This window comes from Scyliorhinus canicula, chromosome 7 (assembly GCF_902713615.1).
Source record: "Scyliorhinus canicula chromosome 7, sScyCan1.1, whole genome shotgun sequence".
NCBI lineage: Eukaryota > Metazoa > Chordata > Chondrichthyes > Carcharhiniformes > Scyliorhinidae > Scyliorhinus > Scyliorhinus canicula.
Window position 1 is genome coordinate 25,572,718 of NC_052152.1, and position 16,447 is coordinate 25,589,164.

Below are 16,447 nucleotides of genomic sequence, written 5' to 3' on the forward strand. Positions count from 1 at the left end.
GGGATAGGGAGCCTGCAGTCGGGGAAGGCGCCGGGGCCGGACGGGTTTCCGGCGGAATTTTATAAAAAGTATTTGGACCTGTTGGGCCCCCTGTTGGTCCAGACCTTTAACGAGGCAAGGGAGGGGGGGGGGGGGGGGGGGGGGGCGGGGGGCTTTGCCCCCAACTATGTCATGGGCGCTGATTTCCTTGATCCTGAAGCGGGACAAGGACCCTCTGCAGTGCAGATCATATAGGCCGATTTTGCTGCTGAACGCCGATGCTAAGCTGCTGGCAAAGATCCTGGCCACTAGAATAGAGGATTGCGTGCCCGGTGTCATCCATGAGGACTAGACGGGGTTTGTGAAGGGAAGGCAGCTGAATACAAACGTACGAAGGCTCCTCAACGTTATGATGATGCCGGCTGTGGAAGGGGAGGCGGAGATAGTGGTGGCATTAGATGCGGAGAAGGCCTTTGATAGGGTTGAGTGGGAGTATTTGTGGGAGGTGTTGGAGAGGTTTGGGTTTGGGGAGGGGTTTATCCGGTGGGTGAGGCTGCTCTACGAGGCCCCGATGGCGAGTGTAGCCACAAATAGGAGGAGGTCGGAGTACTTTCGGCTGTACCGGGGACGAGACAGGGGTGCCCCCTGTCCCCCTTGCTCTTCGCGTTGGCAATTGAGCCCCTGGCCATGTCATTGAGGGAGTCAGGGAACTCGAGAGGCCTGGTGCGGGGTGGGGTGGAGCATCGAGTGTCGCTGTACGCGGACGACCTGTTGCTGTATGTGGCGGACCCGGTGGGGGGGATGCCGGAGGTGATGAGGATCCTTGGGGAATTTGGGGGTTTCTCGGGGTATAAGCTGAACCTGGGCAAGAGCGAGGTGTTTGTGGTACATCCGGGGGATCAAGAGGAGGGGATTGGTAGGCTCCCATTGAAGCAGGCAGGGAAGAGCTTCAGGTACCTAGGGGTCCAGGTGGCGGGGAGCTGGGGGGCCCTGCACAAGCTCAACCTCACAAGGTTGGTGGAGCAGATGGAGGAGGAGTTTAAGAGGTGGGATATGTTACCGCTGTCACTGGCGGGGAGGGTGCAGTCCATTAAGATGACGGTGCTCCCGAGGTTTTTGTTCCTGTTCCAGTGCCTTCCCATCCTTATCCCGAAGGCCTTTTTTAGGAGGGTCAACAGGAGTATCACGGGATTTGTGTGGGCGCATGGGACCCCGAGGGTTAGAAGAGTGTTCCTGGAACGTGGCAAGGATAGGGGGGGCTGGCGTTGCCCAACCTCTGTGGGTACTATTGGGCTGCCAACGCAGCAATGGTGCTTGAGTGGGTAATGGACGAGGAGGGGGCAGCATTGAAGAGGATGGAGGCGGCGTCTTGTGTGGGCACGAGCTTGGAGGCGCTAGTAACGGTGCCGTTGCCGCTCCCTCCAACGAGGTATACCACGAGCCCAGTGGTGGCGGCTACCCTCAAAATTTGGGGGCAATGGAGACGGCATAGGCGAGAAGTGGGGGGCTCGATGGAGGCCCCGATACGGGGGAACCATCGGTTTGTCCCAGGGAGCATTGATGGCGGATTTCTGGGCTGGCACAGGGCAGGGGTTAGGAGGTTGAGGGACCTGTTTGGGTGATCTTTTGTTTTCTTTTTCTTTTTCCTTTTGTTTGAAGTTGCACTTGAAGTTGGGGGGGTATTGTTCTTGGGGTGTTATTGCGGTTGTTTGTTAATAGTGTTAAGATGTTTATATTTTGTAAAAATTTCAATAAAAATTATTTTAAAAAAAAGAAAACTCCAGGTTCTTAAAAATACCAGCGTATTTCATGCTTGTATTCTGGAGTGCTGTGAGAACAGGCACGCAGAAAGAGAAGTTCTACTCAACCTTGAAACAGAAGAGCTTGAACCCTCATGATATAATGTTACTTTTTTTTCATGCCAAACCAAGTAACTATGTGTCAAATAATTTTCTTCTATAACTTGTAACATTGAAAACTTTCACATGTTTTGTGAAAAGCAACAACATTCATAAAACGCTTAAGATTTGAGTTCAGTTGTATTATTGCTTAGAAATGGTTTCCTTCGGGTGCTTCCTCCCACAGTCCAGAGACGTGTAGGCTAGACAAATTGTCCCTTAGTGCTTCCTCGGTGTTACAGGGATAGGACAAGTTGAGCAGGGGAGTGGACCTGGGTGCAGTGCTCTTTTGAAGGGTCAGTGCGGACTCCATGGACTGAATGGCCTCCTTCTGCACTGCAGGGATTTCGTGATAGGTTATGATGGAACCACAGCTCGGGTACTGTGTGCAGTTTCAGTTGCCACACTATAGGAAGGATGTGATAGTACTAGAAAGGGTGCAGAGGAGATTCACCAGCATGTTGCCTGGGCTGGAGAATTTCAGCTATAAAGAGAGGCTGGTTAGGCTGGGGCTGTTCTTCTTAAGAGCAGAGAAGGCAGAGGTGGGACCTGATTGAGGTGTACAAAATTATGAAGGACATAGATAGGGTAGATAGGAAGGAATATTTCTCTTTAGTAGAGGGGTCAATAACCAGGAGGCATAGATTTAAGGTGAGGGACAGAAAATGTTGAGGAAAACCTTTTTCACCCAGAGGGTGGTGAAAATCTGGAACTCACTGCCTGAAAGGATGGTGAAGGCAGGACCGCACAGCATTTAAGGAGGATCTAGAGAAGACTTGAAATGCCATAGCATACAAGTCCACGGGCCAAGAGTTGGAAAATGGGATTAGAGTAGATAGGTACTTAATGGGCAGCACAGACATGGAGGGCTGAAGGGCCTCCATATCTGTGCTGTAAAACTCAATTACTCTATGAACAAATATTTCTTAATTTTAAAAAAATATTTCAAAAGCTATATCAATGTAACAAATCAGGATGAGATCTATCCTAATTTTCAGCAGCACTGATGTTCATGGTTTTCACTGCTACTAATGAATACACACCGGGGATTAATTTTGACTGATAGAGTTAAATTATCTGTCAAGTCAGGCTTTTAAGTGCTTTTTCTGGTACAAAACAAAACTGCTCTCCATCCCATTAATTTGAGCTGTATTTAATGATCTGTCTTGAATTATTTATTGGTGTCTTTCTCATGATGACAGCTCACAAATTAAAATTGGTCACAGTTAGATATTTCTGTAGGTTACAGAGTATATATATATGTCCCAGTCTTGTGTTCTGTGGACATTAATGTGAAGGTTGTTATGTGGATCAAAAGTAATTTTAACACAATGATGCCTCTCATGTGCAGAGCCAAGGAGATCATTTTATCAAGCAGCATTCCTATCGCTGTTGAAGTATGGATTTCCTGCACAGGCTTCTTGGGAAGAATTACTCAATTACAAGCTTTTTAACAATATGTTTAACTGGTATATTTTTATGAGCAATCACAGCATTGGATAGAGTGAATGTCTGATCATCTAACTGTAGTGAGAAGACACATCTTTTGAAAAATTCCCTTCCAGGAAATGTTTGAAACTAATTTGAGTACAGTTTGATTCTATTTGCACAGATTTGCAGCTAACCATGATTCTTATGGCAGTGTACAGCCAGGTAAACTGCGGTGACCATGGGCTGGATTCTCTGATTTCCAGACTAAGTGCTGCTGCACTGGGATCACTGGCGTTTTACGCCAGAAAACGGCGCAACAACTGTACCGATTCCAGGGCCATTGGGGGCTAGCAGCTGCGCCAGGTAAAGCTCCTGGCTCCCACACCAAAAACAGGTGGAGAATGACCAGGTCCGTGGCAGCCCCGTGCAATATGGCGCCGGCAGCGCACGGACCCGGCCTGTCAAATAATTACCCCCAGTAACCCCCCTCGCTACCCCACACCAGTCCTCGCTGAAGCCCCCCCCAGTCAGTGGCATGGCTCTCCCCTTCCCCTGACTGTGGCAGAGCTGGACAGTCTGCAGCTGCCACGCGCGGTCGCCTTTCCAATGGCGTGCGGCGCACAACGTGATGATGCCATTTCGGAGGGGGTGGAGACTCTAAAACCAGCGTCACCCCCGACACCCCCGATTTGGGTGTTGGAAGGGATTCTCCGCCCAATCGCTGATTACGACATCAGCGTCAGGCAACGAATAATCCTGCCCTATGTCTCCAGAGCCAACTTTATGTTGAGGGGATTGTGCAGACGTTGTTTCACGTGTTAAATATCAGTTAATAACTACAAACATGTATTAAAGGTAGAGCACAATGAACACAAGATCTGCTTAAACAGAATTGCTCTAACATACTACACATATGAAGTAGCCTTGCTGCAACAGATCATGATCATCTGAAACAAATTCCTGTTATATTTTACCAACAAAAAACTGGAAGAGGCAATTTCAAATTTTCAATTTGAACCTTTAACTTCAGTCTCTTCTCATAGGAGGCAAGTCGTGTGGAAAACACATATCTACAATGATAATTGTTTTTTTTACTGAATCACTCTCCTCTGTTGATTCTGACTGAAGTTTGGTTCTGGAATTCCTGGCAGCCTTTTTATGCCTTACCATGTTGTCATTCTGCATGTGTCCTTGACAGTGAAGGAGAAGAGACTCTAAGATAGCAGAAGACATTGCAGCTGAGTGCATTGCTGCCCTCAAGCGTCCACATGTGAATATGTTCCCTGACTGATTTCCATCCCCCTTTTTGCAGATGTACCAAGGCCAATGCCTAGGTCTAGGCTTGTTTAACTTAACAGCAACATGTGCTGTGGCTCTGATCATTCGATTTCAAAATGTGTGCACGCTCTGTTAAGTGGCCCAAATATTGCTGGGAAAATGATGCCAAATTCAGGGACTCCATCATTATTATTACATAAAAAGCCAGCTCGGGCGGCACGGTGGTTAGCACTGCTGCCTCACGGCACCGAGGGCCCAGGTTCAATCCCAGCCCTGGGTCACTGTCAATGTGGAGTTTGCACATTCTTCCCTTGTCTGCATGGGTTTCACCCCCACAATCCGAAGATGTGCAGGTTAGGTGGATTGGACACGCTAAATTGCCTCTTAATTGGAAAAAATAATTAGGTACTCTAAATTTAGAAACCCAGCAATGCTGAGAGGTGCGAATCACATGTTGTTGTTCAATTTACAACACGGCACTGCTACCTCACAAGAAACAGATGTCAACCTCCTAAGAGCCTCGAGAAATTAATGGATTTGCAACATAAATTTAAATGACGCTCACAACAGGACTCAAACTAATACTTCGAGTCCCAAGGATCCCATTAATAATGATGATTTATGGTCTGACATGAGATCCAGAAAGGGAATAATTTAAACCTTGGAGTCGCACTTCTACAGATAATAAATTGTATCTGGAGGATTTTAAATTTTTGTTTCCTTTTGGTCTTTTTTCCTCTCTCATTCGATTCTTTCCCCACTCATTTCTCTTATCCACCCCATTTCCTTCCCTGTAATTCAGTTTCCTTCTCCATACCTAAATGTGATTTTTTTTTTGCTGATAATTTCAAGTGTTGTTCCGCAGGGATCAGTGCTGGGACCTTTGCTGTTCGTAGTATATATAAATGATTTGGAGGAAAATTTAACTGGTCTGATTACTAAGTTTGCGGACAACACAAAGGTTGGTGGAATTGCGGATAGCGATGAGGGCTGTCAGAGGATTCAGCAGGATTTAGATCATTTGGAGACTTGGGCAGAGAGATGGCAGATGGAGTTTAATCCGGGCAAATGTGAGGTAATGCATTTTGGAAGGTCTAATGCAGGTAGGGAATATAAAGTGAATGGTAGAACCCTCAAGAGTATTGACAGTCAGAGAGATCTAGGTGTACAGGTCCAGAGTTCACTGAAAGAGGACACAGGTGAAGAACGTAGTCAAGAAGGCATACAGCATGCTTGCCTTCATTGGCAGGAGCATCGAGTATAATAATTGGCAAGTCATGTTGCGTCTGTATAGAACCTTAGTTAGGCCACACTTGGAGTATAGTGTTCAATTCTGGTTGCCACACTACCAGAAGGATGAGGAGGCTTTAGAGAGGGTGCAAAAGAGATTTACCAGGATGTTACCTGGTATGGAGGGCATTAGCTATGAGGAGAGGTTGAATAAACCCGATTTGTTCTCACTGGAACAACGGACGTTGAGAGGTGACCTGATGAGGTCTACAAAATTATGAGGGGCATCGACAGGGTGATAGTCAAGAGACTTTTTCCCAGGGTAGAGGGGCTAATTACTAGGGGGCATAGGTTTAAGGTGCGAGGGGCAAGGTTCAGAGGTGTACGAGGCAAGTTTATTTTGTTATTACACAGAGGGTAGTGGGTGCTTGGAACTCGCTGCCGGAGGAGGTGGTGGAAGCAGGGATGATAGTGACGTTTTAGGGGCATTTTGACAAATACATGAATAGGGTGGGAATAGAGAGATACGGACCCTGGAAGTGTAGAAGATGTTAGTTTAGACAGGCAGCATGGTCGGCACAGGCTTGGAGGGCCGAAGAGCCTGTTCCTATGCTGTACTTCTTTGTTATTGGAGGTCTCTAATGTGACATAACTCTGTCGTTATCAATTTGCATTTAGAGTACTTTAAGATCAATATGATCTGAAGGGCAAGGTGAAAAAGAAATCCAATCCAAGGTGCTTGCTGTGAAATGTGTCATGCTCGCAATTTCTGGCCCATTCTGCTCAGCTCACAGAATCAACTAAAATGTCATTCTCTCTCTTCAAAGATGGCAGCTGACCAGGAGACTCCCACTTATACTGCCTGCCATAGGCATATTGGAAGGATTTGCAGGCTGATACTCAACCCGTTTGACCATATTATCAAGGCCCGGAGTGGAACTAGAACCTGGAGTTTCTAGCAGAGCTTTATAACTGCAAAATAAAGTTCTCTAATATGTGTATAAACAGTTGTAGCAAAGATGGTTTCAAAGATAGTTTTATTAAATCTTTAGAAGACTAATGAAAGTCAATCACACAGACAGTGATCACTGTACACAAGTGGAGCAGATTTATAATAACGTCCAACAGTAAATTGCTTGGATTCGGGTATCGCAGTTATATGGGTTCATTTATTAGTTTGCTGAGTTTTTGAATCTTGGTTTTTGTGGACATATCAGCGTACTTATCACCAACACTGACAATCATTCCACCCAGGATTGAAGGATCAGTCTAGAATTTAAAAAAAAGTTTGTTATTTTCTTATAAATTAAAAGTGCGCTTTCCTGTAGTTTCAAAGTTACAGTGTCTGATGATATCTAATATGAAATAGAACAGTACAGCACAGAACAGGCCCTTCGGCCCTCGATGTTGTGCCGAGCAATGATCACCGTACTCAAACCCACGTATCCACCCTATACCCGTAACCCAACAACCCCCCCCTTAACCTTACTTTTTAGGACACTACGGGCAATTTAGCATGGCCAATCCACCTAACCCGCACATCTTTGGACTGTGGGAGGAAACCGGAGTACCCGGAGGAAACCCACGCACACACAGGGAGGACGTGCAGACTCCGCACAGACAGTGACCCAGCCGGGAATCGAACCTGGGACCCTGAAGCTGGGAAGCATTTATGCTAACCACCATGCTACCGTGCTGAAATGCGAGAAGTATTCATCTGATTATCTTGATAACTCACTAATTTCAAACAGCAAAGAAGTGAGCCAGACAACCGAGAAAGACGATTTCCAATCTATGTCAAGTCAGTAGATCTCATCTGGACATGTGGCAGGAATTATATAACCGGCTACACTAGCATTTGATTTGTTTGAAGTGGAAGTGTGGAGGGCAGTGTGGTGGAGGTGCAGTAGGAAAACCAACAGAGCTTCTGATTGCTTTCTGGTAAATTCTACTGGAAGCGCGTTTGTGAGAACTGCAGATGAGCAGCAGGAGCAAAACTAGGCTTTGCTGTTATGTTCTTATGGTTGAACAGTCTGCGATGCTCGAGGACATTATTTGTAGTTTACATGGAAACATAAGCAGAATCACCAATAAACCCAGGTAACAAAGCCATCAAATTTTGAGTCAGGCTAGCACATGTAGAAATGTACCTTAGCAAGGAATAAACTCCTCAGGGAGTGCAAGGTAAAAATGGTTGTCAGAAAAAAGGTACAAATGCCGCGTGAACGTTTACAGTTTTGGAGATTTTCTCCTTTTTGTTTCCACTTATTTGTCACATTATTTTTGTTTTCCTTGCTCATTATTTCTTGTACTTCTTCTTGTACCTCTTCTGGGAAAAGAGGATTATAATAATGAAAATTTAGGAAGACTTAAAAATTTAGAAACTGGCATGAGTAATCTGGTGGTAGTGGCCCAGAGTATAAAGTAATCAGTAGATACTAGGATCCAATCACAATTTGCTTTTTTCACCACTCAAATGAAATGATAAAATTGTGTCCATGCTACTGTTTTTATTTTATTATTTAAAAAAAACTATGTCTGCTGTTTGCCAAGCTTCTGTGTTAAATGTTCCCATTAAAATGCGTCCGCATTTATAATAGAACTGATTTAAGAAAACCAGGGGCTGGTTTAGCTCACTTAGCTAAATCGCTGGCTTTTAAAGCAGGCCAGCAGCATGGTTCGATTCCCGTACCAGCCTCCCCGGACAGGCGCCGGAATGTGGCGACTAGGGGCTTTTCACAGTAACTTCATTGAAGCCTACTCGTGACAATAAGCGATTTTCAATTACACCTTCCCTCAATAGTGGCAATACGATATTGAAGTTTTACATCTTCCTGTACTGCAACAAGGCTTCAATGCTTCAAGAAACATTTTTAAAAAAACTGCCAGTCTATATAAATGTATATTAACATATCATAATATAAAAATGGCAGGAATTAGTGTCAAAGCTGAAAGTTATTCCACAGAATGGTGCAGAACAGGGCATTTGGACCATCTGATTCAAGCTTGTGTTTTTGCTTCAAAAGGGAATTGTATAAATAATTGAGGGAGAAAAAAATTACAGAAACATTATGATTCTTTCTGTGCTGTACCAACCTATATTTGTCTCGGTCCACCCTTCTTCATCTAATCCCATCAGTATCAACCCTATACTTTTTCTCTTCATGTGCTTATCCTTAAATGTAGCTATGCTGATCAACTACTCCTCATCGTAGTGAGTACCACATTTTAATAATAATAATCTTTATCAGTGTCACTAATCACTCTCTGGGTAAAGATTTTTCCGAGTTCTGTACTGGACTTATCAGCGACCATCTTATATTTATAGCCCAGGTTTTGGGCTCCACAGAAGTAGAAATATTTTCTCTGCATCTTTAATAGGGGCAGCAGGGTAGCATGGTGGTTAGCATAAATGCTTCACAGCTCCTGGGTCCCAGGTTCGGTTCCCGGCTGGGTCACTGTCTGTGTGGAGTCTGCACGTCCTCCCCCTGTGTGCGTGGGTTTCCACCGGGTGCTCCGGTTTCCTCCCACAGTCCAAAGATGTGCGGGTTAGGTGGATTGGCCATGCTAAATTGCCCGTAGTGTCCTAATAAAAGTAAGGTTAATGGTGTGGGGGGGGTTACGGGTATAGGGTGGATACGTGGGTTGAGTAGGGTGATCATAGCTCGGCACAACATTGAGGGCCGACGGGCCTGTTCTGTGCTGTACTGTTCTATGTCTATGTCTAATATCAAACTCTTTCATAATATTTAAATACTTTATTAGGTCATCATTCGGCTTTCTGCTTTTTAGCAAAAAGAGCCAAAGCCAATTCTGGTCAATTGTATGTGCTTCACCTTACCTTGGTCTCCAGTTTCAGGGTTTCACCTTTTTTTAGAAAACCACTCAGAGCAGTTTTTAACTCCGAAAGATTTCCTTCATCCAGGGACTGCCAAATGAAGAAAGAAAACGTTTAGTTTCGATTTTCAAGCAGCCATTTGTTCAATTTGCAGTTCCTTATATGGTTATGTACGCAACTCAACTAGCTTCACTATTGGGCTCAATAATTTCTCTGGTACCATGCAGCAAACAGTTGTGGCACGTTCATAGCTCCCAAGAACTAATTTAATTTCCTCTAATGTTCCATTGTTTTTATTGGTCAATGACTGCTTCTTCCGTCAGTTCATTCTCACTATGCTCAAGAGAAATAGCTTTAAAGCTGCAACACTAGATCTTACTGACCTACATAGCATCCCAGTAAATGAAATGTTCTATTTTTCACTCAAATTGCTCCACTTGTGTCCAACGTCACCATTTCCTGCTAACTCTCAAGTTTTTCCAAGCCTTTACATCAATTATCTCTTCCGCTCAATTTTCTCTTGGTAACGGGTCCATTTTATCTTTGTTAATTTCCTTTGGCTCAAGTACTCCTAGTCCAAACAACTTGGCTGAATCATTAAATTTTGTTCTACGCACCTTTCAAACATTAGCCAGCAGTGCTGAGCTTTAATTTTTCTTAATAAATTTAGTGTACCTAATTCATTTTTTCCAATTAAGGGGCAATTTAGTGTGGCCAATCCACCTACACTGCACATCTTTGGGTTGTGGGGGCGAAACCCACGCAAACACGGGGAGAATGTGCAAACTCCAAACGGACAGTGACCCAAACCCGGGACATCGGTGGCGGGAGGCAGAGTGCTAACCACTGTGCCACCGTGCTGCCCTTGTGTTGAGCTTTCATACCACCATCCTCAATTCCCCTTAACCCATCAGGAGTTTTGGCCTCACTACTGCTTATCTCAAATTTTCTCTATTGCTAAACACCTCCCAAGTGTTTAGTTTTTTCTTCTTTGTTCCAAATACTGTTTTCCCCCTCAATAACTATTAAATCTCTAAAGAAGCACAAAATAATCCAAGTCTATTATATTGTTCCCATAAGTGGGAATATTTTCAAGACTGAAGCCAGTAGGATAAGTGAGTGCAAGAAAGAGCGGGACAGAGAGCGGAATCGGGACGATAAAAGAGGAAGAGTGAGACAGAGTGGAGCTGGGAGGATAAAAGAATGGGAGAAAGACAGAGATGATACTGGAGTGAAAGCTTTGAGTTTGGACCCTTGAGGCAATGTCAGGATTCAAAAATGATGTGGGGAAAGTGGAAGCACCTGACTGGGTGAGTACGGTCATTTAAGTGTTTACTACTTTTATGGTCTATATTTTGTGGTCTATAGTTAGTAAGGGCTATATTCTGGAGTAACAAGGTGCAGGAAAGAAGGGCCCTTGAGTAATTGACATTATTTTATTTAAAGTATCTTCCAAAATGTTTAATTTGAAAGAGTAAGTCATGACAGGAGTAGTGGGGTGCTCTTCCTGCTTTATGTGGGAAGCCAGGAACATTTCTAGTGTCCAAGGCCAGCATGGGTGCTCCAACTGAAATTCCTGTAAGCCTGGGCTTCAGAGCTGGAGCAGAGGCTAGGGACACTGTGGAGCATCCGCGAGGTGGAGAGTATCGTGGTTAGTACATACAGAGAGATGGTCAAACCACAGGCTGAGAGTCCCACAGGCGGGATAGGAATGGGTGACCACCAGGCAGAGCAAGAGGGCTAGGCAGACAGTGCAAGAATTGCCTGTGGCCATTCCCCTGCAAAACAGATATACCACTTTGGATACTGTTTTAGGGGGTGGGGGTTTGTGGGTTGGCCTTTCAGGGGAAAGTAGCAACAGCTGGTTGGCTTTGCTAAACAGGGGAGGAGTACAAAGTGTGGGATTGCAATAGTTCTAGGGATTCAACTGTAAGGGAAATAGGTATTTCTGTGGACCACAAACAAGACTCCAGGATGGCACGTTGCCTCCCTGGTATTAGGGTCAAGTATGCCTCAAGAGCAGATACAAAATATTCTGGAGGGGGAGGGTGAACATCCAGTAGCCATGATACACATTGGGAAAAACAGAATATAGGGAGTTAGGAAGATTATTGTCTGGCATCATTGACTTTGTCTTTTTATATGTTTCTGAAACCCACCTCTTCATTCACCCGAGGAAGGAGCTGTGCTCCGAAAGCGAGTGCTTCGAAACAAACCTGTTGGATTTTAACCTGGTGCTGTAGGACTTCTTACTGTACAGAAAAAGCTTCACCTTGAAACATTTCTTCCCTTTTTAATATTCTGTATTTTTCACTATTTTGTCCTTTCTCTTCCCTTCAATAATAGTCCTGAGGCGTATAAAGTTTAAGCTTTGATTTACTAATCACTTTTCCCCAATTTACCTCATCCTCTTTTCAACTTGGTCTTTGGTCCTTTACGTCACTTTCTCAATAAAAAAATGTTTGCTATTTAGCATTCGCTAGTGATCAATATAAATGAGCAAAATGCTCAATGAACTTGATATCTTTTTCTTATTGAGATATAAGCATTTCTTGTCAAGACCAGCATCTATTACTCATAGCAACTTTCCCTGGAGGTTGTGGCGAGTAGCCTTCTTGAACCACTGCAGGCAATCTGGTGGAGGTACACCTACAGTGCAAGTCTTACCATTTAACATGCATTACCAATACAATTTTACAGTAAAGAAATCGCCGTACCTGAGCAGTAGTGACTGAGCAGAGAACTTCCCCACGATGTGCACTCATGATCTTACTGAAAGCAGAAGCAACATTGGGGGTCTGGTGCAACCGTCCATTCTCAGCTAATACATCTGAAAAAAATAAATAAAACTCCTACATTAGCACCACTTAACTCTTAATCTTGAAGCCCAGTTATCAGCAATTTTCAACTAAAATGAAAAAGGATAAAATAAATATATGCTTTGGTATGGTGGTCAAGACTCATCCTGCAATGTGGTTCCAGGTCTTGCGATTGAAGGAATGACCTGGTATGACAATTATGTACTTTTTGCTATATATAGAATCATAGAAACCCTATGGTGCAGAAGGAGGCCATTTGGCCCATTGAGTCTGCACTGACTCTCTGAAAGAGCACCCTACCTAGGACCACACCCCCGCCCCACCCCCATAACTTGTAATTCCATCTAAACTTTTGAAAACTAAGGGGCAATTTAACATGGTCAATTCACCTAACCTGCACATCTTTGGACTGTGGGAAGAAACAGAAGTATCTGGAGGAAACCCACGCAGACACGGGGAGAAAGTGCAAACTCCACACAGAAAGTCACCCAAGGTCGTATTCGAACCAGGGCCCATGGCGCCGTGAGGCAGCAGCACTAACCATTGTGCCACCGTGCCGCCAGTGTCTGTAGTATCGCCCTTTGGGAGAGGAAAGATACAGCATTAGGATGAGTAAAATAATTTTTAAGCCCAAAATGTTTTATTGCTTCAGGTAAATATTTTTATCTTTGGTACTTTTCGGTTTACACAATTGTGGTTAGGCATAAAAAAAATCAGAAATAACTTAATCCCAAGCATTCCGGACTTCATATTTTGGTGCTAGGAAAATATGTTAAAATTTTTCTCTTTCTTCAGGTGTCACTGGCAAGGCCAGCATTTGTTGGCATCCCTAATTGCCCTTGAGAAGGTGGTGCTGAGCCATCTTCTCGAATGGCTGCTGTCCACCTCTATATGTACAGTGCATTGAACTTTGAACAAAATCACAATCTTAAACTGCAAAACCCAAATGGAGTGCGAAGGCAAGGGAATGTGGTTTAGTCTCACTGAAAGAGAGATTTGGGTATCAATTTTTGAATAATAATAATAATCTTTATTGTCACAAGTAGGCTTACATTGCAATGAAGTTACTGTGAAAAGCCCCTAGTCGCCACATTCCTGCACCTGTTCGGGTACATGGAGGGAGAATTCACCTAACAGCATGTCTTTTGGGATTAGTGGGAGGAAACCGGAGCACCCGGAGGAAACCTATGCAGACACGGGAGAACGTGCAGACTCCACACAGAGTGACCAAGCCGGGAATTGAACCTGGGACCCTAGCGCTGTGTCTGCGTGGGCTTCCTCTAGCAGCCCATGGTAGTTTAGGGCGCACCTCACGAAAGCCAGAATGAATAGTTTCTTTGAGGGTGTTGAGGATAGGTGCAATTGCTGTTTGAGAGGGTCACTGAACCACACGTGTTCTGGTCCTGTCCCAAGCTTGTGGTTCTGGGTCTCTTTTTTCAGCACCATATCGGCAATCTTGAATATTGAGCTTGAGCCCTGTCCTTTAGTGGCTATATTTGGGGTATCAGACCTGCTGTAGCTGCGGATGGGTGAGAGAACAGATGTCCTGGCATTCACCTTGCTGGTTGCTCGGAGGAGAGTCCTCCTGAATTGGAGACAGATGGTGCCACCAAGCACCTCGGTGACTTAATGGAGGTTTAGCACCTCGAGAAGGTCAAATATGTTGTGAGGGGGTTAATTGAAGAGTTCTACCATTGATGGCAACCGTTCATATTGTGTTTTAAAGAATTATTCACTGATGGCTATTTGGGGGGGTGGGGGGGGGGGGGAAGAGAGAGAAGAGAGTAAGTTTACTAGGTTATTGTTCTATTTGGGTTACTGTTGCTGTTTGTAATGTTTGGGTATAAAACAATTAAAATTTTATTAAAATATTTTGGACCCCCCCCCCCCCCCCCCCCCAGGCAGCAGAAATACAAATAGCCACCCTTCAAACTTCTGTGATTCTATTGACCTATCAGAAAACTGGAAGGTAGCCCTAAATTGTGTAAAATTGCAAACTATTCAAAAACTATATGTCTACTTATAGACCAATGTAGGACAACTATTAAGATACCACAACGCCGGGCAGCATGATGGCACAGTGGTTAGCACTGCTGCCTCAAGGCGCTGAGGTCCCAGGTTCGATCCCGGCTCTGGATCACTGTCCGTGTGGAGTTTGCACATTCTTCCCGTGTTTGCGTGGGTTTCGCCCCCACAGCCCAAAGATGTGCTGGGTAGGCTAAATTGCCCCTTAATTGGAAAAAATGTATTGGGTAATCTAAATTTATTTTAAAAAGATACCAGGACCCCTTTGCTGTTTATTTCCTCAAGAAGGCATCAGTTCTCACACAATGACCAAAAAATGTTGGCTGATGTATACAGCAAATACTGTTCTGCGTTTGTTCCTTTATTACCAGCTGAATCATTGGGCAGGTGGGATTGGGCAAATGTCTTCAGTTTGCATACAACTCTGATAGCAACAATGAGGTATTTCTTTGGTCAATCACGCTGGTTCAACATACACAGTGTGCCCGATTTGTTCCAAATTTGTAGCTTCCGACGAGATGGAGATGCACTTGATAATGGGGACGATTCTCCGAGCCCCGCGCTGGGCTGGAGAATCGGACCAACCACGCCATGACGCCGGCGCGTGATTCTCCGGCGTGCGGAGAATTGGCGCCATTTGCACCAGCGCGTTCGGTGTGGCGCCGACCACTGGAATCGGCGGGGCCGCCAATTCTACGGCTGAGCGGCTGCTCCGACACGAGAGTCCCGCCGGCGCTGTTCACCCCTGGTCGCTACCGGCGGGTACTCTGCGGGAACGCTCGGGGGACGGCCTGTAAGGGGGGGGGCTCCTTCACCCGGGGAAGGGGGGGGGGGGGGGGGGGGGGGTGGAGAAGAAAGAGAGGCCGGGCCTCCAATGTGGTCTGGCCCACGATCGGGGCCCACCAATCGGCGGGCCAGCCTCTCCCCCACCCCCCCCAAGCCTACTTCCTGGCACGGACGACCCCTGAACACCGACCCCATGTTGGGTCAGGGCCGGCGTGCGCAAGATGTTCCCCGCGCATGCGCAAGATTGAGTTGGCCCAACTGCGCATGAGCGGGTTGGCGCGGCGCCAAGGAGGCTGGAGCCGTGCTGGTCCCATGTGGGGGGCAGAATAGGTCATGCCCGGGCCCTGTTCGCGCTGTCGTGAAATGTCATTAGCACTTGAATTCTGAGATGGCGCCGGAGTGAGGCGACACTCTGCAAGTGGTCCCCTTCAGATCCTTTTCCTACATCTGTTCTAACTATTATTTATAGTATGTCCTCTGTTTCCCATGTATGGAACGACTATACGCAGAACAATACTCTCCCTGTACCTCGGTACGTGTGACAATAAATAAATTGAATCAAAAACAAAAATATTTTTCCACTACAATGCAAATACAGTTTTCTAACTCATGCTATTGTGTTTGTAAAGTAACCTCTCAATTTATATTGAGATGCTGTTACCAATAGTTTGACATTAAAATTCTTGAAATATTGACTAGGCTGCAAAGTTGTATTCTGTTTTTGCAATGCTGTGTGGATTATTGAAAATACTGTCAAATGCAAAATTTCTGTGGAGACAAAACAATCACTTACTGGCAAAGTTGAGCATGATTGGGGAAACTTTCTGCTTCAACAAGATGTCATTTACAGTTTTTTGCTTGATATTGCGCTTAATGTGTGGATTGTTGACTATTCCAAAGAACTTGGGATCTTTCATTAGTGACTGGAACATAAACAAGGAGATTAAACTGTTAGCAAGTCAATCATAGAAAATAAGAGGTTTTTTTTAAAGATAGTATCTAGACAACTAAAATATCCACCAGTGCACAATGACAAAGCATGCATGTATTTCTCAGTCACACTACACTATATTACAGTTTTGACTACTGTGTCAAATTGTAAAAGACTTTAGTTTCTCCCAAGGCCAACACAAAGGTTCCCAGGAGATTTGGCTTAAAGAAGG

General features: G+C 44.9%; 1 protein-coding gene across 1 annotated transcript; it reads right to left on the bottom strand.

Moving 5' to 3' along the window:
* Positions 1–6,836: 6,836 nt before the first annotated feature.
* Positions 6,837–16,233, bottom strand: atp5po (ATP synthase peripheral stalk subunit OSCP). Its single transcript, XM_038801609.1, has 4 exons — positions 16,078–16,233; positions 12,372–12,484; positions 9,658–9,744; positions 6,837–7,085 (listed from the first exon to the last, which is right to left on the bottom strand). The coding sequence occupies exons 1-4, from the start codon at positions 16,214–16,216 to the stop codon at positions 6,972–6,974; spliced, it is 453 nt and encodes a 150-aa protein (XP_038657537.1). The 5' UTR covers positions 16,217–16,233; the 3' UTR covers positions 6,837–6,971.
* Between the last annotated feature and the right edge of the window lie 214 nt (positions 16,234–16,447).